At 45.8% G+C, this 23,882-nt stretch overlaps 1 protein-coding gene across 5 annotated transcripts; it reads left to right on the top strand.

Annotated features, from left to right (window-relative positions):
* The first annotated feature begins 487 nt into the window (after window positions 1–487).
* Window positions 488–23,636, top strand: gramd1a (GRAM domain containing 1A). Of its 5 annotated transcripts, none has more exons than XR_013453640.1 (21): window positions 488–760; window positions 1,409–1,512; window positions 3,888–4,878; window positions 10,076–10,301; window positions 11,237–11,257; window positions 11,354–11,438; window positions 11,604–11,707; window positions 11,920–12,015; window positions 12,384–12,464; window positions 12,888–13,006; window positions 13,543–13,843; window positions 14,882–15,035; window positions 15,871–16,017; window positions 17,110–17,231; window positions 18,913–19,055; window positions 19,255–19,358; window positions 19,629–19,853; window positions 20,135–20,216; window positions 20,368–21,272; window positions 21,523–21,643; window positions 21,785–21,899. XR_013453640.1 is itself a non-coding variant. In XM_040166466.2 (21 exons), exons 3-21 carry the CDS (start codon window positions 4,409–4,411, stop codon window positions 21,896–21,898), a joined length of 2,823 nt encoding a protein of 940 aa, XP_040022400.2. In that variant the 5' UTR covers window positions 488–760; window positions 1,409–1,512; window positions 3,888–4,408; the 3' UTR covers window positions 21,899–23,636. The 5 variants fall into 5 exon arrangements, 4 of the variants coding, with proteins under 4 accessions (XP_040022400.2, XP_077950881.1, XP_077950880.1 ...); XM_040166466.2 differs by having other exon boundaries at window positions 21,165–21,272; window positions 21,785–23,636; XM_078094754.1 differs by lacking the exons at window positions 488–760; window positions 1,409–1,512 and adding an exon at window positions 2,320–2,710 and having other exon boundaries at window positions 21,165–21,272; window positions 21,785–23,636.
* Window positions 23,637–23,882: the final 246 nt, after the last annotated feature.

Here is a 23,882-nt window from a genome sequence, read left to right as displayed (position 1 = left end):
TCGTCACATGTCAGATCCAATTAAACATGTCCCTCTCCGAGGTCGTACAAACATTAAAAAAAGGAAAGAAAAAGTTTTGAGTTTTGAGTATGCAGTGTGTGTGTGTGTTTATGTCATGAGCTGTAACCAGATGACACAGTGAAGCATTTAATAGGGGCCTCGCCTCTTTTAACCTTGTGGTAATAAAGCCTCTGAAGGGTTGTGACAATAAAAAAAATTGTCCAATCAATCTTGAAATTTACACACGTGTCCAGAAGCGGGTGAGAGAAAGACCTTGCGAGGGTACACAGAAGAGAGGGGGGTGGGGGGGCTTCAAGGAAATGTTGACATGTGGTCATAATGGGGGGGGGGGGGGGGGGGGGGGGTTGCATCCTACTACATCACACAGGGAATGACACACCTCTCTTCTCGTGTTTTTTCTTTATTTTTAGCACAGATCGAGTTTCCAGTCACCTCCTCCCACCACCAGACCCCCCCCCCCACCCACCACCAGCTCCCACCCTCCCTGGCCGAGCAGCCCGAGGAGATCAGCTGCACATCTCCTCTTGGAACCTGTGCAGCGCGGACGTCGGTTCCTTTCCGGCCGGTGACGTGTTGATTGCAGGAGGCGGTCGCACGGAGTTATAAGACCGGACGATGCCCGGGTGGAGCCGTGGGGAATATTTTGAAATCGCAAAGTCATTGCGATGCTCTGCCATCGATTGGGAAAAAAGGGATACGGAGGAAAGCTGCCGGGAGAAAATCACAAAGGGACGGACGGGTAAAGGCAATTACACTCCAACGACCGGTTTTCAGGATATGTGTTGTTACTTATAGTGATGAAAACTCTTGTTAATTTCTCTGTTCTATAGCGTCCGAGGTTTAGTTTTTAGAATGTGAAGATTCTGCCATAATGTGGTTTTTTTTAAAGTGTGGTACCACGAGGGCTCATCATTATGGAAATAAGTCTAAAAGAAGTGTGTACAAAGGGTTGGTACCAGAACTCAATAAAGTTGAAGTCGTATTTGCGGTAGACTAAAAATGTTGTGTTCTTCTAAATCCGCAAGTTATCAGTCAATTAATCAATTAATTGATCAGCACAAATTCATGCTGCATCTTATGAATGTTTTCTTATGTGATAAAAAGCTGAATATCTTTGGCAAAACAAGTTATTTTAAGATTTTACCTTGAGTTTTAATTAACTGAAGACACCAATTTCATAATCGAGACACCTTATTTTGAATGGGAAAAATAACAATTATTCCCTCTAAATCTGGAACATAAATTAAAGAAACGAATCAATGGTAAAAAAGAAGAAGAACGTATGTTTCTCTGTATAATAAATGGGTGTGTTTGAACCCAGTTTTCATTTATGTTATATAATCTCCGAGTTCATAAGAAGTGTATTTTAATTTGCTTTCAACTTCAGCCGTATGTGTCCCGGAGGAGAGGACATTCCATCTCACACAGGCTGCACCCTGCTTCTAACAGCCCAGGCACCTTATGAAGTGATGCTGCTGGAAGAGGCGAGGGGTGAGATGATTGGGCCTGAATGCCATGCACAATATGCCACACTGTAGTGTTGTTACTTCTAAAACGCTTCAATTATTAAGCTTGCATAGACTTACAATCCTGACGTACAGTTTTAAAAGCAGTTCAGTGAGGTAGGTGATGAGAAAAGTGATCAGGTTAACGACTGCATAGAACCGTGTTGGACGCAAGGGGTCGCAACATTAATGCCCATTGATTTCCATCACACAGCAGCTCCCTTCAAGTTAGCTCAGGAATTATGTCTAAACGATTGATTTACCTGTAAGCACTTAAGTGTGTAAGTGCACATCGTGTTGTTTACGGCAACAGCAACAAAAAAGTTGAGGTGACGTCATGTTTGTTGTATGGATATCCGATTATTGACAAGGTACGGGACTGCTTCATGTGTTTCTCTGGGAAATACACAAGCGACGTGGAGGATTTGTTTTATCGCAGTCCGTATTTTATGGTTTAAAGTTTAAAATGGTGTGATTTTGTGTGATGCAAACACTGACTCGTCTGCTTCTTTCGCCACATCCCCCGAACAGTTATTTTCTCGGACCGTACCATAAAGTTGGTCGGAGGGGTAGTCATTTTATTTTACTGTTGGTTTTGTACATTTAACTACATATTAATTGTTTATTTCCATAATAAAAAACAATTCTCATCTTCATGAATTATTATACTTGCGTTAAAGGAACACGGCTTTGTTTTATAAAACCGATCGTATCCCCCCGGCCCCCCACGCGTTGAGTGGTCTGAAGTTCCATTTCACTTTTTGACATAAAAAGTGTTGTGTTTTACGTCGATGCGCTTGTAATGCTAAGCTAACATTGCTCTCTAGCTTTACATTTCGCTTGACAACAGTGTTTTATATTGCGGTGGTTTTAAAGTGAAAATGAAAGACGTCGGCGCAGTACTTTATGTGCCGGCGGTTAAAGCCTGCTAGCCATCTTTTGTGAGCTGTCGGCCTTCGGAGTTCGGGGGGGTAACGTGAGCTAAACTCTGGTTGTGCTTTTAGCGTTAGCTGGCTAGGGGCTAACCGTTAGCTGCAGCCGGCAGATGATTTATTTACGCCACCAAGAATGTTGATGTGTTCCTGCGAAAAAGTGGATTTTAACGTTACTCCCCGCACCGTCGCCCGGCTGGTTTTCGAGGCCGAGCAAGATAACAGGAACGGAGGAAACTCATCTAATGGGAGGTAGGAGATCCGACTCGCGTCTTCCCCGCGCTGCAAAGTTTTCTCATTTTCTCCTCCTGTGCCATTTGTGTTAAACCCGGTTTCGTTGGTTCCTCCGAACTGCGCAGCGGACATCGGGCTGTTGGCGTAACTGCAGATCATTTACAGATACACAACGATGTTGTGTAGCAGACCGCTGGGATGTGACGTTATATCACACCAACGGCGGTTCCTCAACACTGACAACGTGTACTTACTCTTCCGAAATGTCCTTGGTCCGTTTGAGACATTTGTGCGATAATACGTTGACTTGGCCCTTGTGTGTGTGTGTGTGTGTGTGTATTTTCTTGTTTTTTTTTTGTTGCAAAAAGAAGATCAGGCTTGCTTGGACCCGAGAGCAGGGATTATGGTGGATTACTCAGGACAAACAAGTCGGTGCCAAGATTGGTCTTGTTCAAACAGATCACCGCAAATACTCTAGACGTGCTTGTGGAACTTGCCTTGGAAGTGTCTGCTTTGATGGCAAACAATGGAGTGACACACACACACACCTTCCCTGTTGGAGGACACAACTGCAGTATGTTTACATGTAGTTATGACCTTGATAGGGCAGTTGGACTTGTGTTATTTGCCGCGAGAAATGCGTGTTGTTCACGTCTGTGGCTGTGGGGGATTGTGTGGTTGTCCAGAAAGGACATTTCATATGGAGCCTGTGCTTTTTTTTTTTTTGTCAAAAGTCGTCTGATCTTTTCCTGATCAGACTGATGGTTTTCCTCGCAAAGCGGCAGTTGACATTTCACTCTGTGGGACTGGTGTCATTTACAGTCATTTTAGGCTGTTTTTCTTGAGTTACTTGAAGGGAGATGGTGTGGAAATATGGAGCTAAAGTGACGGGCAATTCCCCAAACCCGGGTAAAAGAACCCATTTAAGATTACTCTCCATAAATAAATCCTATTGATGCTCCCTCTAACGGGAATACAGTTTCATTGCATACATAATCATCACATGATACCTCATAATTCCCAGAACGGGAGCATTCTGGGCATAAAGTATCAAAGACCAGACAGAAATAGCCAAAGTCACGCAGTCATTCGTTTTAGTTTGGAAGCAAAACAATTTAGACTTTTAAAGAAAAGTAAGTCTGGTGTAGGCCAGGCTTTCTTTGAATGCAAAGTGTCTGCTCTTGTGACTCCTCAGGTACCTAAACTTCCCGACACAGACGGAGGGACGTCGGGCAGAAGAAGGCCTGAAGCTCGTGAGGTTAATGCAGAAAAGGGACGCTAGAGCATTTTCTTTCTTTTTTTTTTTTTCTCTCGCTTTACAAGCGTATAAAGACTGGGAAAGGATTGGCCAATAAACTCAAAGGTCTGACAACTGATGAGGTAGACTACTTCCCAATGTCCTTACAACCCTGTTGACTTGTGCGCTGCTTTGTGGTTGAACCACTTGTGGCGGACTGGACTTGGTTGATATGAAGAAACTTTCTTGTTCACTGGAAATGAAGAATAATTGACTCCCCTTTACCGGTTGACTACTGTGGCTTAAAATTATTTTCCCGAAGGGAGGGTTTGATTTTGTTTAGCCATCCTGTCTCTAAAATATCAACCATCCATCTGGGTCCCTCATGGTTCAGTCTCAACCCTCAAGATGCAACAAACGCTGATTGGTTGTCGCCCTTGACCTTGGAGAGAAAAAATAAATCGTTGAAAGCTTTGAAAATGATGATGTCCTCTCCGGTGGGACCAGAGGGCATCCCTTTAGCTCAGCCCAATCCCGTCCCAACGCTGACGATCCTGCCACCGTCTTCGGGCACAGAGTCCTGGTCTCGCTCCCCGAGCCCCCGAGCGCCACGCTCCAGCCGCCACGGTCGCTCCCACCGCAGCCGGACCCGCGGCAAGAAGCGCAACGAGGACGAGCCGCGCTGCGCTCCCAAGCGGCCGTGGGGGAAAGCGCCTCAAATCGTAGTGGAGGAGACAGCGGGTCAGGGTACCGTCCAATGTCGGACCCCGTCGCCCTCCCCCTCTGTGGCCAGTCAGGTGGAAGGGGAGGAGCACGGTCAGGAACACCCCTCACTGGACCTCCTGTTGCCACCGCCGCGCTCCTGGTCTCGCAGTCCCTCTCCCAGCCGGCGCTCCCGGTGGTCCTTCAGGAGCCTGCTCAGCAGAGACTCCGACTGGGAGAGCTGCAGGTTAGTGTGCTGGATTCGTCCCACATAACCAGCCGGTTAAAAGAAATCACCCAGTGAGCAATAGTGGAATAAACTTCCTGCTGTGCAGAGTTTGCATTCTCCTTCATAAAGCCTGATGTTCATTCATTCAATTGTTACTTTCTCTCTCTCTCTGGAAGATCTGCACTTATCTTCCAGCATCGTGCTCAGTGGCTCAGAACCAAGCAACCACACTGCCAGCACTGTGTTTGCCAGTCTCATGGGTATTCCACGCCTGTAGCTCTGGAAAAACCTCAGCCAATTTGCATTCAGGCCCTGTGAGACCAGATTTGGCTGCAATGACTCCCTAGAGTGAGAAGTCATCTGCGCATGTTGGTGAAAGAATCAAAAGCCTTTACATCGGACAGATTTATTCTGGGTTGACTTATTTCAAATAATACGTGAGGTGTTTGGAGCAGTGTGGAGTTAATTAGCAACTCAAAGCAGTGAGGACACGTTACCCTGTTAAAATCCCGACTGAATTGTGTTTAATATATGACTGGAGGTAAAAAGAAGAGGCCAGAACTGGTTCAACTTCAGTGATGAATTGGCCTTTGCTACCCTGTAGAAAACCTACATCATAAGGCCTCCAATTGATTGTTATTTCAAAACAATAGAATAACCCCTACAGGAAAGATTCAATTATTATAACTGCAATGTTCTATAAACTGTACACAAAGAAAGTGAGACCGCTGTTGTGTCAGTGAGGGGGGAAAAATAGAGCTGGATCAGTCCTAAGGAGCTAGAGGCGGGGTTCGTGCGCCATTTATCCCTCTTCCGAAGCATGACATCACCGACAGCCAATGGGAGTGTGCTCATAGTCTGATGATGTCATGTGCGTCCAATCAGAGGCTGGTCTGGGCACCATAGCTGAGGGTGATTCTCTCCTTGTCCTCCATATGAACAGCTGTGCCCTTGTCATCTTTATTTACACATCATTTTATTGACCCAGTTATACTGTTTTTCTGAATAATTAATTCAACTTAATATCCTGACTCCCTAAATATTATGACACCGTCCTTGTTTTTTCATTTAAATATGTTAATATTTGGTAAATATTTTTGGAGTAACGCCCCAGGAAACTACTGTAAAGGGATATGCATACCAAAAACATACGTATCATATGGATAAATCCCCCTATTTACACTTGGCACTCAAATTAATGTATTACACAACAACAAACCAATTGAGGACTTGCATGTGCGTAGAGGAAATTGATTTCCAGTTAGTGTCACGGTCATGTGTATTTTTTTTATAGAATTACGGTTGATAGCGGGACGTCCTGCCAGTGTGTCGTGTATTGGTTAAAACCTGGTGTGTGTTGAACTACAATCATTTGGAGGTGGTGTTTTTAGTTCACAACTCTACATAACTATGATGTTTATACATGTAGAGAGAGGGACAAGGTCTAACAGTCCACGGCGCAGTGACCCGGGGACTGATTGTGATTGGTTGTAACGGTGACCTCTCTGTCTTTCTGCCACACTGTATCCGTGTGGATTACAGTCTGTATTCAGTTGGTCTGTTTACATTCACTCTGATTATTGATCCACTTTTGGGCTGGAGTTTATTTTACTGTGACTGGCTCGTGTTTAATTTCCAGCGTCATTGTATTTGCTGTTTTGATAATCCGCTTTGATAGTCATATCCTTCAGTTTGTATGTTTGTTTTATGTATGTTGGATAGTGTACGTATCTGAGGCGCTTTTGTATTTGCTAGAAGACGCTATAATCTAAAAAATGATCCTAACATTTTAAAGAAACCGATCTGGGCGCTCCCTTAAGTCCCTGACGTACTTCTTTTTATCTTGCTCTGTTGGCAGGAAGGAAAAGGCATTCGAGCAGCACCTTTTTTGCATTTTGCATACCCACTTCCTTCGGCTATTCTTCTCTGCTGCATTCCGTTTCTCACTGTCCACCCAGCCCGCTAAACGCGACTTTATGGTGGGCCATTTGGTGGACAGATTACACAGAGGGGGACTGAATGGTGGAGATGTCGGTCGTGCTCAGTCCAGCCTGGATTACGACGTGGACTCTAATCCAGAGGGTTGGACGGAGAGATTGAGGGTTGGTGGATTGCGTGAGCTCTGGGCTTCGTCCAGGTGGATTCACCACGGGCTCCGTATTTTCAAAATGCCAGTCGTGTCTTTGTTTTTCTTTACTAAAGGGCTTCTAGCTGAAGGTATCAACTAAAGAAATGCATTTATTGTGTGTGGAACATATAGACTGAGAGCTTTTATAATCTCAATTTATTTTTCCTATTGATAAACCATATTTTTTTCAAAGAATCCTCTTGGTGTATGAAAGTACCTTCAAACACACAGCACCTGGGAACACCGCAGATCCTCACAAGTGACCTGCAGAAACACCTGCTGATGCTCCTTCTAAACATCTGTTCGGGATGGAATAAGCAGATACAAAGCCAGGACTTCCCCTTCTGTAGAAGGAGCTAATTGCAAGTAGCAGGAGCTGTCTTGCTAAATGTTCTTGTGACATCGAGTTCGTGAAGTTCTTCAGATAAAACCTTTCAGTTTGCCTTATCATCCTTATCGGTTCCCCCGGTTGAGCTCCACCTCACATCAAGGCCTCGCTCAGCACATGCAGCCCGCCTCCTCCCTCCCCTCCCCTCCCCTGCCCTCCTCTCCCCTCCCCCTTGTTGCAAAGGATTACCGGTGGCCGCAGAAACTGCAGCCCGTTACCGGGTCCTGCTAACGGGCATAGGGGGAGCCGCGGACCGTCCGTTACCTGGTCGGCGAGGTGCGCGGGGGAGGGTGGGGGTGGAAGGCCCGTTGGCGACGATGAGAAATTAAGCCTCCGACCGCGGGACGGTGGGCGATGGGCGGAATATCCACGCCGAGGCTGAGCGAGGAAAACCAGGCACAAGAGCGGACGCACTCCCCTGTAGCGTCTGGCTTGCTTTAGCCGCGCGCGCACACACACGCACTGACCAGGACCACTATATATTGACACAATAGGTAACGGCAACGCGTGTTTTTCCCCCTCCCTTTTTGCGGATATAATCTGGATCGCCGGCGACCCTGGACATGTTCGAGTAAGTGACACAAACGGAGCCTCCCGGTGCGACGGGGCGCGCGGCGCGCACAGCGCTCCTCCGATGTGGTCGCGTGAGTCACATCTTTGATAAATCCGTCCGACTGCGTGCACGCACGGGGACGGAACCCGGCTCGTGCAAACACACACGCGCACGAGCAGGTGTGTAGGCTGACGCTAGCTCTATTAGCAGAGTGCTAGCTGTGTGTGTGTGTCTGTGTGTGCACACCCCACCCCACCTCCCCGTTTCTCTGACCACAGCAGACCTCCACCCGTGCACGCTCTCGCAGTCCGTATTGGAACAAGACGTCTCGTTTGTCTCACGTGCTCGTGCGGTGGTTGTCTTCACTGTTCCTAGACGAGGACACGTAGCTGTCAGCGGGTTGTGCATTTATTAGTGGAATAACCTTGTGTGTGTCTGACGGGCCGTGGTGAAGAGGGATTCCTATTGGAGGAAACGAGTCCACCCGACGGTGAAACGTGTTGTTTATGTGTGAAAACGACAATGGAAATTGTCCTTTTTTAAATAAAGCATTCTTAATGAGCTCCTGATCGGGGAAACGATGTGACGTGAAGTCACGTTATCGATAAGGGAAGAATTGGTGGAGAAACGGTCAGAAGTGTCTCTCCAAAGCAGAATGCAGCCCAATCGAATTGTGGCCTCCGTTTATTGAAGTTTTTGGATTTGGCTTCTTGGGAATTTTCCTCCTCTGTGTTGGTTCAAAGTGTCGTGGCAACGCTGCAAGTCAACGAGGGGGATGTTTGTGATCTTGTCATGAGTTGACAACGTAAAAGTATGGTTAATCCTTAAAGTAGTCCATTAAACCCTTCTAGAGTAAATGATTTGCTCACGCCTTGGTTGTCTCTACCATGTTGTGTGTCTATTTGAGACCAATTCAAAGGGATACTGTTATTCCTTACTTGTTAAAGGCTGACTCTACTTTATCTTCCTTTTTGTTGTTGTTTTTTGTTGCCTCTGATGCTGGATTGCCCTTGCTGTGTATTTTTAGCCGATAGCTATTTTTGAATTGACAAATAAGACTGGTACATTAGTCTCTGTGGCTGCTCTGTTAATTGCCTGTAATTAATAACGTGACGACACAATTTCTTGTGTCTTGCGTTTAGGAGGCGATCATTTCTGACTCCTCTGCTTCCCGTCACTGAACTCCCGCGTTGACTGGGTCCGAGTTGTACTCGTGACATGTTTTTATTTTTTTTTAACCATTTATCTCACCTAATGGACCGAATCACCTGTTGTAGACGTGAGGAACAGGTTGTTGTGCTGCATATGGAGAAAGTTCATATTTATTTGACCACTTATGACCCTCTGAAGCGTTTGAGATCGATGCAGCATTTGATTAGGTCTGACCTTATGCACTTGCGTAGCACTACAACGTTGTTTAGACAATATCCATATTAAATGCATTAATGAAGTAAGAACATCGGCCCAGATTATTCTCTATTCCATGGTACAGTAATCCTTATCACTGAAGCTGGGGCTCAAAGTGGATCATCTATGGATCGAGGCGGTTTGGTATGCGTGAGTGGAGAGAGAAATGTTGCTCAGAGGGCGTAAATTAGGTGAGGAGTTTGTGGTTTGGTGTTTTTGGAGTCTAATCTCTCTACACAGATTCTGCGTCCGTTTGCAGTGGGACGGGATTTTGTGGATTTGAAGCGCGTTCAAATCAAAACTTGGCTCAGTTCGAACGGTCACACGTGTCGTTTCTCAGCCCCAGTGATGCCGCCGGGTCCCAGAGGCTCGTCGTTGGATGTGATCGGTGAATCTCATTGAATCCAATAAATGGAAAACAATCTAGCGTGGTCTTGAAATTGTAGTTTAATTTCATAGCGGTTATCAATCATGTTTCTCAGAAGTGTCTCTAATTGCTGTGCTTTTTCATTCCTCAAATGAAGTTCTTGGTAGACTTTAGTTTTCCGTAACCCTTCCTGATTGGCCGGTCTTCAGACCATTTAACTGAACGACTTTCGGAAGAGTCTAAAATCCGCTACCCGGCATTTCTTTGGCCTTCAGTCGTCCGAGTGAGATGCCACACCGATGTCAGAGCAGAATGGTCTGAACCGTCGTCCCGTGTGTTAAATATATCTCCTTTTTTTTTTCCTCTTTCCAGTACGGCCAGTAACTCTCCACGCAGCACCCCCGGCAGCTCCCCCTCCCTGCGGCGCAGGGTCCTCGGGGGTAGCAGGGAGGAGGGGGGGGGAGGAGGAGGAGAGAAGAGCAGCGCAGGAGGAGGAGGAGGAGGAGGTTCAGATAGCCCCCTGCCCTCCATACCCTCTGCCTCCTCCCTCACCTCCGCCTACCCGCTTGCGTCTCGCCACTTCAGCCGCAATGCCAAGGTAACAGATTATTAAGTAACTGTTGTTGTGTTCAGGACTAAACCTCTGCTCGTATTGAGAGCTGAGACCAGGACTAAGAACCTGCTACATGTACTGTGTGAGTAGAATACTTTCATCCTTTTCATGGGATCCCATTGCGTTTATTTTCTGCAAACCCTGTGAGGTCGTCAAAGACTCAAATGCTTTGCCTGATGAGCTGAATCTTAAACATTTGATAACGGGCTACAAATCTGTTGCACTATTCTGGCAGGATTTTAAAAACTATTCTAACTTGCATCTGCATTTTCAGTTTGACTTTTCAGAATAAGAAAATTCCAAAAACATAGCAGTTGATACTCATGAGGCAGTGATTTACCTATTTAGCATTCAGAGGTTGTATGCCTTTTTTTAAAAAGCAGGAGTAGCTCCAAACTAATGTTTCTCAAGGCCTAAAAATGGCATCAACCCATTTATTGCTGCAGCAGCTTATGAAACACAATGGCCATCATTTAACTCTATTTTAATGTTTCATGAGTCAATCCATTTGTTAAACTAGATCCACTCGACACTCTGCTGCTGAGCTTCATCTGAAATCAATCTTCAGGCTCAGATGACAAACATCTCGTCAATGGCATTCCACCGTTGACTGAATGTAAATGTTTATTTAGTACGCTTTCCCTTTTTAGACGAGCGAGCTGTTGCGATGTCGGCGGACTGCCGAATGTTTGCGCGTTGGTTGTGCATTTACTCCCCTGTCTGGTTCTGTATGATTGAAGGTTCTTTTTAGGCTCCCACATCCGCTTTTGTTGTGAATGGAACCGCTTATTGTATTAAAGCTGCCTGAAAGCTACATAAAAAGTGCAGTCTCGGAACTGGACTGGTGGGATTTAGTGCACATGGATATTTTTTTTGCGGCGAAATGTCACTACTAAATATGCTTTTCTTTCCTTTTACAGAAAATGCAGAGCTGGTACAATGTGAGTATGCATGAAGGGCCCCTGGTCTATTTGAACTCTCAGCACGGTTAAATTATGAAGCACGATACCATTACGGTTCTCCTTCTCGGTCCTCAGGTTCTCAGTCCCACGTACAAACAACGGAACGAAGATTTTCGTAAACTCTTCAAGAAGCTTCCTGACACCGAGCGTCTTATAGTTGGTGAGCGTGCCGAGGCGAGCTACTCGCCGGGAGGATGAAATTCCCTTCGCACTCCCTTCGTCTCTTAAAAACCGAACCTCTTGACTTGTTAAAACGGCTTTCTGATGCAAGCTGTCTGTCTCTTTTCGGCTGACCTCCTTTTTCTTTTCCTGTTTCTCCCCGCAGACTACTCCTGCGCCCTGCAGAAGGACATACTGCTTCAGGGCCGCCTCTATCTGTCGGAGAATTGGCTCTGTTTCTACAGCAACATCTTCCGCTGGGAAACCACTGTAAGCCGTGCGCACACTGTGTACACATCTGCACGCGCACAATCGGTCAAAGGCCTGCGGTGAAGCTGGTTAATGTCGCACCTGCCATCAGATAAGGAGTAGTTTTAATGCACTTGTTTGCAGTTCAATGCCGATAAGCTCGGGCCGTTTCGAGATAAGAGTATCAGACACACACACACACACACAGTAAATCTCCCTCCTTCTCGTTACAGATCACTATCCTGCTGAAAGACGTGACCTCTATGACCAAGGAGAAGACTGCCAAGCTCATCCCCAACGCCATCCAGATCAGCACTGACAACGAGAAGGTCGGCCTCGAGCTCCGACGCTGTTCAGCATAACTTCTGGCCCCTTTTCAAAAAGCTGCAGACTTTTATTTTCAGCCTGTTAACTGAAGATAAATAAAGCACATTTCTATGGTGTAGCAGCACATTCACAATCCTTTACAATTAAAGTTAACTGCTGCTACAAAAGCATGAAAAGTGAGCTGCTGATATTGTTTGCTGTATCTGATTGGTTGTTTTTGAAGCAGTGTGAAGTGAGCTGACTCGACGTTTATCTCCTCTGTGACAAAGCAAACATCCCGAAAGTGGGGAAACCATCGGTCTAATCATTTTTTATCTTCTTTCTTCCTTCCTTTTTTTCCTCCCTGTCCAACTGTCGTCTCCCCTCTCAGCACTTCTTCACATCTTTCGGAGCAAGGGATCGCAGCTTCATGATGATTTTCCGCCTGTGGCAGAACGCCCTGTTGGACAAGGTACAATCTTCTCTCCCACCCGCCTGCCTGCGGTGACGTGGCTGCTAGTTATCATCTCGGAATAGAGCAGCGTGTCAAGTAGCAGGAAATGGTCCCCGGAGGACCGTTTCAAATCACTGTTATTTGCTGCTTTCGGTTGAAGGCGATTTTTATTTGGACAGCGGCCAAGCAAATGGCACATGGCTGCGGGATCGACTTAAGGCTAACAAACAAAAGGCTTCAATGATATATCATTAAATGGTCAATTTAAACTGAACGATGGAATTTGTCTGAATGCAAGTCAGCAGAATGTTGATTTAACGCAATGCTTGTAGTATATTGTGACTCATGACCCTCATTATGCTGATGTAGTGGTTGAGCCTTGATCTTGATATCCTGCTGAATAAGTTTTTTTTTTTTTTTTTGTTTCTTTTCATCTTCCAGTCTCTCTCCCCCAAAGAGCTCTGGCACATTGTGCACCAGTGTTACGGCACCGAACTGGGCCTCACCAGTGAGGACGACGACTACGTCTCCCCCACCACCGAGCACATGAACGGCCTACTGTGAGTCTCCAAAGCTGTGCAGCGGAGAGCGAGTTGTTTTCTTTACTAATATCACGGCACTACGTATGCAATGTTTGACTTGGACTTTTTTTTTTTCTTAACTCTCTCATAAGTAGTCTTACGTAATTGGTCTTTTTTATTTGGGTCATTTTTACATGCATAAGTAACACATTTTACTTTTTAAAATACTACTATGCATTATTTATCGGACATTTTGGGACTATTGTTCACCATCACTAATATTTAAGCATTTGTTTTGTCAACCAATACTTTTCTAGTATTATAGACAAAGAGGCCATGTCTGTTTTATTTGCTGAAAGCGACAAAGCAGGTGGAGAAAACCACCTTCATCGGGTTGTTGAGTTGCATGTTTGTGCAATTTCCACCAGACCAACTGACATACATATTGCATGAGGGGTTAGTTTAACCAAACAAGGGGTTCCTTTTTTTGCGGTTTTCTCTTTTCTGTGTGCTTAGTATTCCTGTTGGGTCGAGGATTTCTGTGTAAGTCCTTCTTCCTCCCTCTCCCTCCCCAGGCCGGGAGACGATTCCGTGTCGGTCACGGATCTGCTCGACCTGAGCTCCGTGTCGGTTACCTCCTTGGGCAGCTCCCTCCCTCCCCTGTTGGCCTGCGGTCTCGCCAGCCACCCCTCGGCTACTCACCTCGGGGGCTCCTCGCCCCCTTCCTCCGCCTCCTGCCTGCCCATAGAGGTGCCTTCGTCGTCGGGACGCAGACTCAGCTCCGACCCCCTCGAGCCCAGCCCGCCCAGCTCCCACAGCTCGCTGCCTTCCACCACTCCCACCGACATGTCGGCCTCTGCTGCCGCCGCCTCCTTCGTGAGTTGTGCGATATCGTTAAATGTCCTATTTTGTTTTTGGCTTCTTGATCAAGAGAGTGAAGCAAGAATAGTAAAAGACCTGCACCGCCTGATACGGGTTGTTACAAAAAAACGGACATGTACGTCTGCTCCTGCCGCTTGCAGAGACCTGGCGAGCTACACGGTGGGGATTAACTGAATAAAGAAATCCATCACCTTTCTTTGGCTTTGGGTCTCATAACTAAAGATAAAAAGCTAATCACTAAATTCGTGTGCACTAGATGTCTGCTGTAGTAGATGTGGGTCAAACACCAAAGCGCCAGAGGGAGAAGTATTCACGTCATAAGTTACACAAAACGACTAGCGTAGAAGCGCTCCTGTGGCACAATCAATGTTCCACTGATCGTGTCCTGCGTTTGTGCGATGCAGAGTAAATCGTGGGATCCAGCCAGCTGTGATTCACTTTGCATTTGATTAGCTCATCTGATGTACAGTTGCTAACTCATTCAGTGCATGTGGATATAAATGGGGCTGGCTGGTCGTGTGTGTGCTCGCGCTCAGGGTCTCTTGGGACCCTAATAGAAGATTGGGGAGTGAGCTAGTCTGTTACTTTAGATTAGAATTCAAATCAGATGTCAGATTACAAAAATGAATACGGCAGGTTTGTTTGCATAGCGACACAGCTTAGAAAAGGATAAAATAACGTATTACGTCAGCATCGAACGGCAAGTACACAAAGTGAAACAGACCAGAAATACGAGATGTTTTAGGTGAAGCCGCGTAACACTGGGTAGTAGTCGGTCCTTTCATCGATCAGTTGTGCTCAAACGGCTGCTGGGGTTGCTGATTTGGACGTGTTGGGATCAAGCCGAGCTTAGGTGAATAAATGGTGTGCTGTGTTGACTGCATGTCAGTCTCCGGTTTAATTGCAGGGCTGCAGTGGTACGTCGGTTTACACGCGGCCCGCTCAGCTGAGGCCTCTTTCCGCTCAAGTCATATGACAATGGGGTGATTGCTCGACAGACCTCTTTGCTAACTGCTCCCCTCGCTGCTTCAGACTCTGGAAGAGGGAGGAGACAGCCTGTCCGAGTCGGCCAACTGCATGCCGCCCCCGACGACCACCAGTCTGGGAAACCTCTCCTCATTGGACGTGACCATCGACGAGGAGCTGCCCACGGACCCCAGCAACTCCTCCGACACGCAGGAAGAGAGTGAGTGTGGAACACGGGCTCCCAGAAGCGACGAGAGTGTGTCAATTATTGGAGGTTTAGAGTAGATTGTACAAATATATATTTTATTGGTAGCTTTGTTTTTTTTGTCCTTTTTTTAAAATACTTTTCATTGAAACACTTTATGTAATTGCGTGAACTCAGGAGGGTAAAACGCATGAATCAGACTTTTCCAAAGTAAGCTAGAAACGGTACAGCTCACCAAAAATAACCAGATAATTATCTTTCTTCTTACCTGTCGAAGCATTTATTAAACCACTGCTGGAGATATTTCACGTAGGAACTATTTTTCTTTCTCCCGCACTGTACCCCCTGAGCTTTCCACCGCGCAGACAAAGTGTGCATCCTGACCCAATTCTGCCAGCGCTCATAGCGACACTGTGATAGCCCATTAAACCATTGAGCGTCTTTTCCAAAGAGCAAAAAGGTTTCTACATAACTAGTTCTGTAGGTTACTATGAGTCACGGGTCATAGTGCAAGAACTCAACTTTATTTCCGCAAAGAGGCACGTTTTTGTTGTTGTTGCAAAACATTTAAGAGATTGCACTATGGGTATTTTAATTTGCTCGTTAGAAGTTGTTTGCTTTAATCCGACCGTGAACTTCCCTCGTTGTTCTATTTTTTTTTTTTTTCTTCGTCCTGTTCTCTGTGCATGATTTGTTTATTTCTGCTTCGTTGCACCTCTTCTTCCTTCTACAGTAACTGCAGGGAAGCTCTTTCAATCATTAGCATGGAGTCATCTACTGCCCATCTTCATACAACAGATAGAAATATTTGTAACGTCTGTTGTTGTTTTTTCTTCTTCTGTATTTCCAGGTGAAGTGGAGTCGTTCTGCGCCGACCTGAGCGGGCGGTTGCACATCAACAACGCGCTCCGCATGAGTGTGGACAAGCTGCACGACCTGCTCTTCTCCGCTGACACAAACTTCATCCAGCACCTCTTCTCCCAGAGGCACTTTACTGGTTGGTGAAACACCCACTCGAATATGATGCAGTTTCTCTTTGCTTAACACTCCCATCGATTTGTAAAGGTATACATACTTTTCTTTCAATTGGATCTTTTGAACCGACGCTTCACAGATCTGAACTTGCATTGACTTGTTTCACAACATTAAGCACCGGGGAGCCAGTTTTTCCTGTTGACACGGTGGCGGTTGGGGCCCGGTGTTTGTGTTTGCTCTGCTGCTTAGTGGACTCGTCCACCTCTTCTCCCTTCCACACGGCAGCGCAGAAAAGGTTTTTTCAAACAAAAGTAAGGAGCGATTCACAGCTCTGTGGGTGAAAGAAAGAACCAGAATTCTTTTTTGATTGCCAATGAACGTTACTTCAGCAGATTGGCAGAAGATGAAGCTGAAAATACTGGTCCATTAAACAGCAGAGCACTCGCGTTTGCAGTCCTTGTGTCCAGCCCTTTCCTCCCACTAAGGTGCACTCAGAGCACCGATTTGTGTTGTTACTGTAATGTTAGTTATGCAGTAAAAAAAAAAAAAATCTCTCTCGTATACGTCAATTAGTTTTTCTAATTAGTTTTTTTTTGTATGTAGTTTTTATTGCTCTTATGAAGCAGCTGTGATGCAGTTTCTACCTGATGAATACAAAAGTAGTGAAGCATCACCCTCCCCTCAAAGGCTGTGTGTCCTGCTCTCTATTGTGCTGCTAATGAGGGTAGCCACGCTAGCTGTTTACGCCGTGTTAACCAGCCTTCATCACGGCTTCTTGTCTTTGCCCCTCTGTTTTCTCATTACCTACCATTTTTAAATTGGGGACTTTTTTGGTCGGGAGACCACCCAGATTGGGGTACAATATATCGCTCTAATTGGAGCATCTTTTTTTTGTTTTTGTTTGAAGGAGTGTGGAATGACCCTCTTTGTTGTTGTGTTTTTTTTTATGTATTTTTTCTCTCCTGTACCCTTCGACCTCTGTAAATCTCCTAGTCTACGATCTACTTTTTCATTCATACATTCTGTACCTCTCCTGTTCTTATTTTTGAGAAATGTTCTGGGAATTCCTGCATTGTTTTCTCTTGACTCACTCGATGTTCTCTCACTCTCTCAGACCTATCGGTGGGCGAGTGGGAGCCGGACAGCAGCAGCGGGACCACCAGCCGGGTGCTTAGCTACACCATCGCCCTCAACAACCCCCTCGGCCCCAAGACCGCCCCCGTGGTGGAGACCCAGGTCTGTCCCTTCACAGAAACGCGTATCTAGCTTTTAATCGGAGTCGTTTCCTCTGTGGTCGGATGTGCTTGATGTTGGGGGGGGAATTGATCTCATGCACTCGTACTTCATCACGAACGAGATAAAGATACATTTTTGATTTCAAGCTGTGTAAACGCGCCTTAACTGAAAAGTTCGGTAGCTTAAGAATCATCCAGTGTCAGGGAAGTGTAGATTTAACCGTGGTTGGCTACATGTGGAAAAGTGCATCTCATGAGTTACGACAAAGACCCGTGACGAGCAGAATGTAAGTAATGTGGAGGCGGAACATGATATATTTTAAACATGGGAGAGTCATGCTAAAGGAAGCAGACATCACTGCGCCGCTGCTAGCGAAGCTACTACAGAAACCCCATCAGAGGGCGACTGCTAGCAAAGCCACCATGCCGAGCAGCACGTCTCTCTTCGGCCACCGGCGCTGTACGCGACACCGACATTTTCCGACGTGCGCCGCCCGTCTGCTAGCAGCAGTTCCAAGTTGTAAACAGAGGGCGTGGCGGCGTTGCTTCAGTGTTCTTTGTCATTGAGCCGTATTAAGATGCAGACACGTGAATTTTTCCTCCACGAATGACAGGAGATCATTTGATTCTTTTCGTTTTGTGTTTATTTTATGCTGCAATGCTTCACCATAATATACAATTACTACATTCTGTCACACAGCAGATAAACAATATGCTCTTGTGCCTAATGCAGCTCTTCTGTGTTGCAATCACGGCGTCAATACATGGAGACACACAAGGAGCTTCAATACAACATAAATGCGTTCAATACAAGTTACATATCTTTAGTTCCTGCACAATGACCATAAATTAAATGATTAATATTCCCAAAATTCCAATGAAGTAATACATACACTTCTGGTTCTTACAGAGACTGTATGTCTACTGTAAACTGTTAACAGTTCATGTATTGTCCATAATTTGAAGTAAATATGGATAATATATGGAAAACAAGTATTGTTTTAGGCACCGGTATGTTTTATAAGTATTGTTTTAGCACTGGTATCAGGAAAACCCCAAACGATACTCATCCATAGTGGATAATTGTATAATTATAACATCTTGATACCGAATTAAATGGTGGGGGAAACGCTGTATGCTTTGGTATTCTCGTTGTTTAGTTTAAATACTACATTTTCTCACTTTTTCATGTAAACACTGAGATTTCCCTTATTTTGTCATGGAAATTTAGTTTGAAGTCATGGAAATCCACTGGCCAAAATGTGTATGAACCCTGTTTGTAGGTTTTGTTGCCGAAGTGAATGAAGCAGGTTACGTGAGAGGAAGAGACGTGGAAAGGATTGAATAATGGGACACTCAGTGTGTCCTGGAAGATATTTATAGTGTATCATCAGAGGGAGGGGGGCATCAGGGAGATCAGACCAACCACAAAGCTGGTTATTCATAGTATAAAGTAGGTATGAATGTCAGATTGCCGGTTTGATAAAATTACAGATATTTTGGACCACATTGCTCTCCCAGGTTAAGGGGGGAGGGAGGAAGGGGGGGGGGCGCCATTGTGAAGACGCAAATTTGTGCCTTTTTTTTTACAGCAGCTACCAATCAAAGAAGCCGTAACTATCAGACACGTCAAGGGCGAACCAACCCCATTAACTAACGCTCCTCCCTTTTTTGTGTTGCAGACGTTACATAAAAGCAGCGCCCGGGGCGAGTGCTTCGTGGTGGACTCTGAGGTCATCACCTCCGGCATCCCCTACCAGGACTACTTCTACACTGTCCACAGATACAACCTCACCTCCATCAGCAAGCACAAGAGCCGGCTCAGGTAGCTTTGTTTTTCTGCCTGCCCCATCCCACCAACTGTTTCCACTTTTCTCTCCTCTCAGACATAACTGGCCTTAACGTCGTACCTCGACTTGACATCGGTCTTATTTGCAGTGCACTTATTTTGCCTCTGTATCTCAGCGTCTCACATTGCGTTCGTGCTTTGAAAGCGGCGGTTGTTTGCTCCTCCTCCTGCCCAGAGTTTCCTCAGACATCTGCTACCGGAAGCAGCCGTGGAGCCTGGTGAAAGCACTGATCGAAAAGAACACCTGGAGCGGCATTGAGGAGTACTACAGACACATGGGTGAGTCACAAGCTCCGCCTTCTCTGGTTCAGATCTGCAGAACGCACAGATCCATTCAGCTTACCCCCCCTCCCCTTTTTAATGGCAAATTCACACAAAACTATTAAATAGATACATAGGGCAAAAACCAGAATTGGGAACAATAAAACATTAAACCGGCTAAAAGAATAAACGTTTGTGCAGTTTAAGAATTAAAATTGCTGTAGTGAAATACAACATCCTCGATTCTTGCTTCTTCCTGAGCACTTCCTCCACCTTCTCACTCTGCAGAGAGCGAGGTGTGCAAGCTGGAGACGCTGCTGCAGACGGAGGTCACCGTGGTGACCACGGGCGACGCGGTGGGCGCCGACGCCGCCAAGACGCCGCCCGCCCTGCGGCGACGCAAGCGCGGCTGCTCCCGGCGGCAGGGCGAGAAGGAGAGGGAGGGAGGGGGCCTGGGCTCCGGAGACCGAGGGGACAGAGGAGTCGGGGAGGAGAGGGACCGGAGGGAAACTAGTGAGTCGGAAACGCTTCAGTCAATCTTTTTTTGGGCAGGGGGGCGGGGATCCAACTGTCACTCAATCAAAGGGTTGAAGTAGGATTTCAAATCTATTGGTAAATGGCAAAGGATGGGATTAGTTGGAGACCCTTGAACATTATGGGATGTCAAAGAACACATGGAGGGTTTTTCAAATCTGGTCCAAATCCCAAATTAATCTGTTGTATGAACATGATTGTTGAGACATAGAAAATACACTGATCACTAAACCCTTGTGGTGTTTTTTTGTTCTTTTTAGGTGCTCAGTACATTAAACTGGGCGAGCGCTCTCGAGGAGGAACCCATAGTATATCCACCATCCTCCTCATCGTCAGCTTCATGTAAGTCAAACATGTTTTTACAGCATACCGATCATATGCATTTATGTTTTAAAAAGGAGTTTCTGAGGTTACCCTAAATCATCACAGTTAACGCATTAGTGTGTGTGTGTGTGTGTGTGTGTGTCCTCACATGTGGTTCTGCTCCTTTTAGTAAAACTGTACATCCTTTCCCACTTTTTCTTCCTAATTTAAAGTCTCTCCTTTTTACTCTATTTTTTTTTTTTTTTTTAATAATCTCTTTTTTTCGTGTGGTTGTCTTTGTTGAATACGCATCTGAATGCTTCCTTTATTCAGACACTTGGGTATCAATCTTCTACCTACTAACTGCCTCATTATGCCTCTCTTGCTATTCTTCTTCTTTTTCCTTCCTTTCTGCGATTCCTTTTTATGAAAAGGATCTGTATCAGGTTCGTATGAGAGGCTTTGATTTTATTCCACTGGCTGCATAAATGACAACTATGTGATGACTCAGGAAAAATCCACCCTTCTGATACTCTGAACATGAAGCAAAGTCTTGTCTTACGCAGATATGACACAATCTGCGCCTATTTATGGGTATCCATCTATATGCCTGTCATTTATTACCAGCAACGGACACCAACTCCCTCTCGTTACGTGTGCCGCCCTGCTTCACTCTCAAAGTCCCATTTTAAGTCACATCACGTCTTTAGTCGATTTGATCAAATGGGTGGGGGGAAAAAAGGGATGCTGGCCTTCTGGTCCCAGGTGTCAGTTTGTGTAATCGTTGAGTCATCTTTGAACTATTACATCAACGTTTGCGGTAGTCATTTACAAAAATGACCTTTTTGTCTCTGGGTGGAATTTTCCTGCAATAAAACCTGTCATGAAAAAGTGCAGAGTTGCGATAAAATCCCAATATTTGTGGGCTTATTTCTTTATTGGCATTTTGCCGTTCATTCCTTACCGTTTCTCTTCCCTCTTTGTCAGTCTGGTGGTGCTGGTTGCTCTCAACATGCTGCTCTTCTACAAGCTGTACGCTCTGGAGAGAGCGGCCCACACACTGGAGACGTGGCACTCCTATTCCGTCGCCGACAGGTGAGCGCACGGATGTGAACTCTGTTCTCTGTATTGAAGTTATTCTTGGATCTGAGGTGTGAAACATGCAAAAGAGTGTTTTTTTTTATATTCAATAAATATTGTTCTGTATCTGCTGGGTGTGTGAATCTACAACTGTCTACAAATGAGCCGATGTTGAGTTCACAGCTTGTTTCTGCTGACCCCTAGTGGACCGAATAAGAACCCTCACTCCACACGTGTCTCCTCTCCTCTTCTCTCCTCTCCTCAGTCCTTTGCCCCAGACGGCTGGAGAGTGGGCTCAGGTCCTGCAGCTGCAGAAGCAGTTTCACCAGGCGCAGCTCAACAAATGGCAACAGATCCTGCAGTCCTCTGTCACTCTTCTCGACCAGGTGTGTGTGTGTCAATATATACAAGCTTTCAACATTCCCCCTGCAAGAAAGCTCATGTCTCAAGCAAACTTCTTATTTGTTGGATTGTCACTTAATTGTTTAATTCCCCCCCCCATCACCCTGTCTGTGTTTATTTCCCAGATGAAGCAGTCTTTGGAAAAGCTCCACCAGGGCATCGTGGTCACGGAGGCGCAACAGGATCCCCCTGACGATAACGATGATCAGACCCTGTCAGAATCTGGAACTGAGGCCTGAGCCCGCCCCCCCCCCCCCACACTCACCCACCCGACCCCCACCCTGACTGGCCCACTTCTGAGCCCACCCATGTGGGACTGGTAGAGTTGAAAAGAGAGAGGCTGGTCGACTTGGGTCGGCAGACAGCTTGCTCTTTTCCCCCATTTCCTCAATCGAAGAACCAGGAGTGGGACATGCAAGAGGAGGAGGAGGAGGGTGGGGTCGGGTGGGCGGAAGAGGAAGATAAGATAAGAGAGAGCGGGGGGGGGGGGGGGGCGTTTTACCCACAATTCTCCTCACCTGACTGACTTGAAAATGGCCGGAACCAGTAACGACTTCAGTGAACTCATTCAGACTGGAACCACAGCAATAATTTACCTACAGCTGCAAGTCACCTTTTACGTAGTGAATGGAAACGGGCCACTGGTGGGCCGACGTAGACCATCCACCCCCCTCACCCTCGCTCGTTTCATGACTATCACAGACTTCTGTTCCATTTCAGAGGGATCAGTGATTCTGGAAAGTGGCGGGTCCTCCTGGTTCTGAGATCAGCTCAGTACCTGTTTGCCTCCACAGTGAACGCCTGCTGAAACTATAAAGAGGGGGAGACGCCCCTCCCCCCCTGCTGTGTGTGTGTGTTTGGGAGGGGGGAGCGAGCGAGGCTGCTGCTCCCCACAGCACCCCCCGCAAACACACACGCGTCGCAAAAAGGTGTCGAGAAACATTTCGAGAGCAGACACTTTAGTTTTCAGCTTTATTTTTAGATGTAAATTATACATCTGAAGATGAATCTCAAACACCCCCCCACTGCTCCCAGTGCTCCCAGTGCTCCCAGTGCTGTGGTAGGGCTTTAAGTTTGACCGACAGTATTTATTATTATTACCAACGACGTTCCGCCTGAGGTCCCGCCCCCTCTGGATCATTGTGTGGCTCTGATTTGCTGTTAGAGTACGGACCAAGAGGAGCTGCAACCACTACTTGTCACAGCAATATGGACAATAGCAATGCTAGTACTTTTTGAATGTTTCAAACAAAGTAGTATATAATAATAATAATAGTGATCATGTGTAGAGGCGAAAAACAAAGGATTTTGACATGACTGGTGTGTGTGTGTGTGTGTGAGAGAGAGAGAGACTGTGTTCATGAGTCCTCGCCATTTCAGATGTTACATTTTCATGTATTGGCGTACCTCTAGTTTGTCATTTCTCTTCCACGTTGGGTGCCTCGCGCTCTTCTTTCAGCACAGAGCCGGATATTAACGGTTGACTTGATCCGGACGTCCCAGACAAAGAGGACCAACCCCAACTCTGTAGGCCCCGGAGACGAAAAAAGGGAATCTGTTTTGCAGTATATGTTTTGCAGTATTGTTTTTTTTTTTTTGCGTGTGTGTGCGTGTGCGTTTGTAAGATTAATTTGAATCACTCGTCTTCTTTTTATTTGATTCATTTTCTATTTTTTTGTTAATTTTCAGTCAGTCAACTCGATGATGTGAAAATATCTCACCTCTCTGGCCCCCTCCCACCCCCCACCCCGCCAACACCTTCTCTCTGAGTTTCACTGAAAATGGCGGCTACATAAGCATGTGGGCCACGCTGTGCATGGCCTTTGTGGGTGAAAACATTGTGTAATATTTATTATTATGGGAGGGGGGGGGGTTGGGTATATTATGGGAGAGAGATTGATGAGAAGCGGGGATAATAAACTGTAAAGATGTGATTGCACACCGCTCCCTGGAGAGAAATGAAAAGTTCTAAAACGACTCCTCGCTCTTTGTTTGCTTTTACCTCATAAATATAACTTTTTCTCACTCTTTATTTGGCCACAATAGGTCAGGGATTAGAAAACAATAACATGGAGCCAAATTTGTGTTCAAATAATTTATCAAACATTATTTTAATCATTTTTGAATTATAGTTTTATATCAATGTGATATATGAGATTCTGGAACTGAAATGGTGAGATTTATTTATCATCTAATCGAAAGTAAAATAGTTAATTAAATCAG

This window comes from Gasterosteus aculeatus, chromosome 20 (genome assembly GCF_964276395.1).
Source record: "Gasterosteus aculeatus chromosome 20, fGasAcu3.hap1.1, whole genome shotgun sequence".
Taxonomy (NCBI): domain Eukaryota; kingdom Metazoa; phylum Chordata; class Actinopteri; order Perciformes; family Gasterosteidae; genus Gasterosteus; species Gasterosteus aculeatus.
Note: the sequence above shows the minus strand (reverse complement) of the source record. Positions and strands in the feature narration are given on the sequence as shown.

What these genes read in the sequence shown, in the direction of transcription:
- gramd1a (XM_040166466.2), top strand. Translation starts at nt 4,409, where the DNA reads ATGATGATGTCCTCTCCGGTGGGACCAGAGGGCATCCCTTTAGCTCAG. An exon ending in TCCGACTGGGAGAGCTGCAG is followed by an intron (nt 4,879 to 10,075) that starts GTTAGTGTGCTG and finishes TCCTCTTTCCAG; the next exon opens with TACGGCCAGTAACTCTCCAC. An exon ending in GAGCACATGAACGGCCTACT is followed by an intron (nt 13,007 to 13,542) that starts GTGAGTCTCCAA and finishes CTCCCTCCCCAG; the next exon opens with GCCGGGAGACGATTCCGTGT.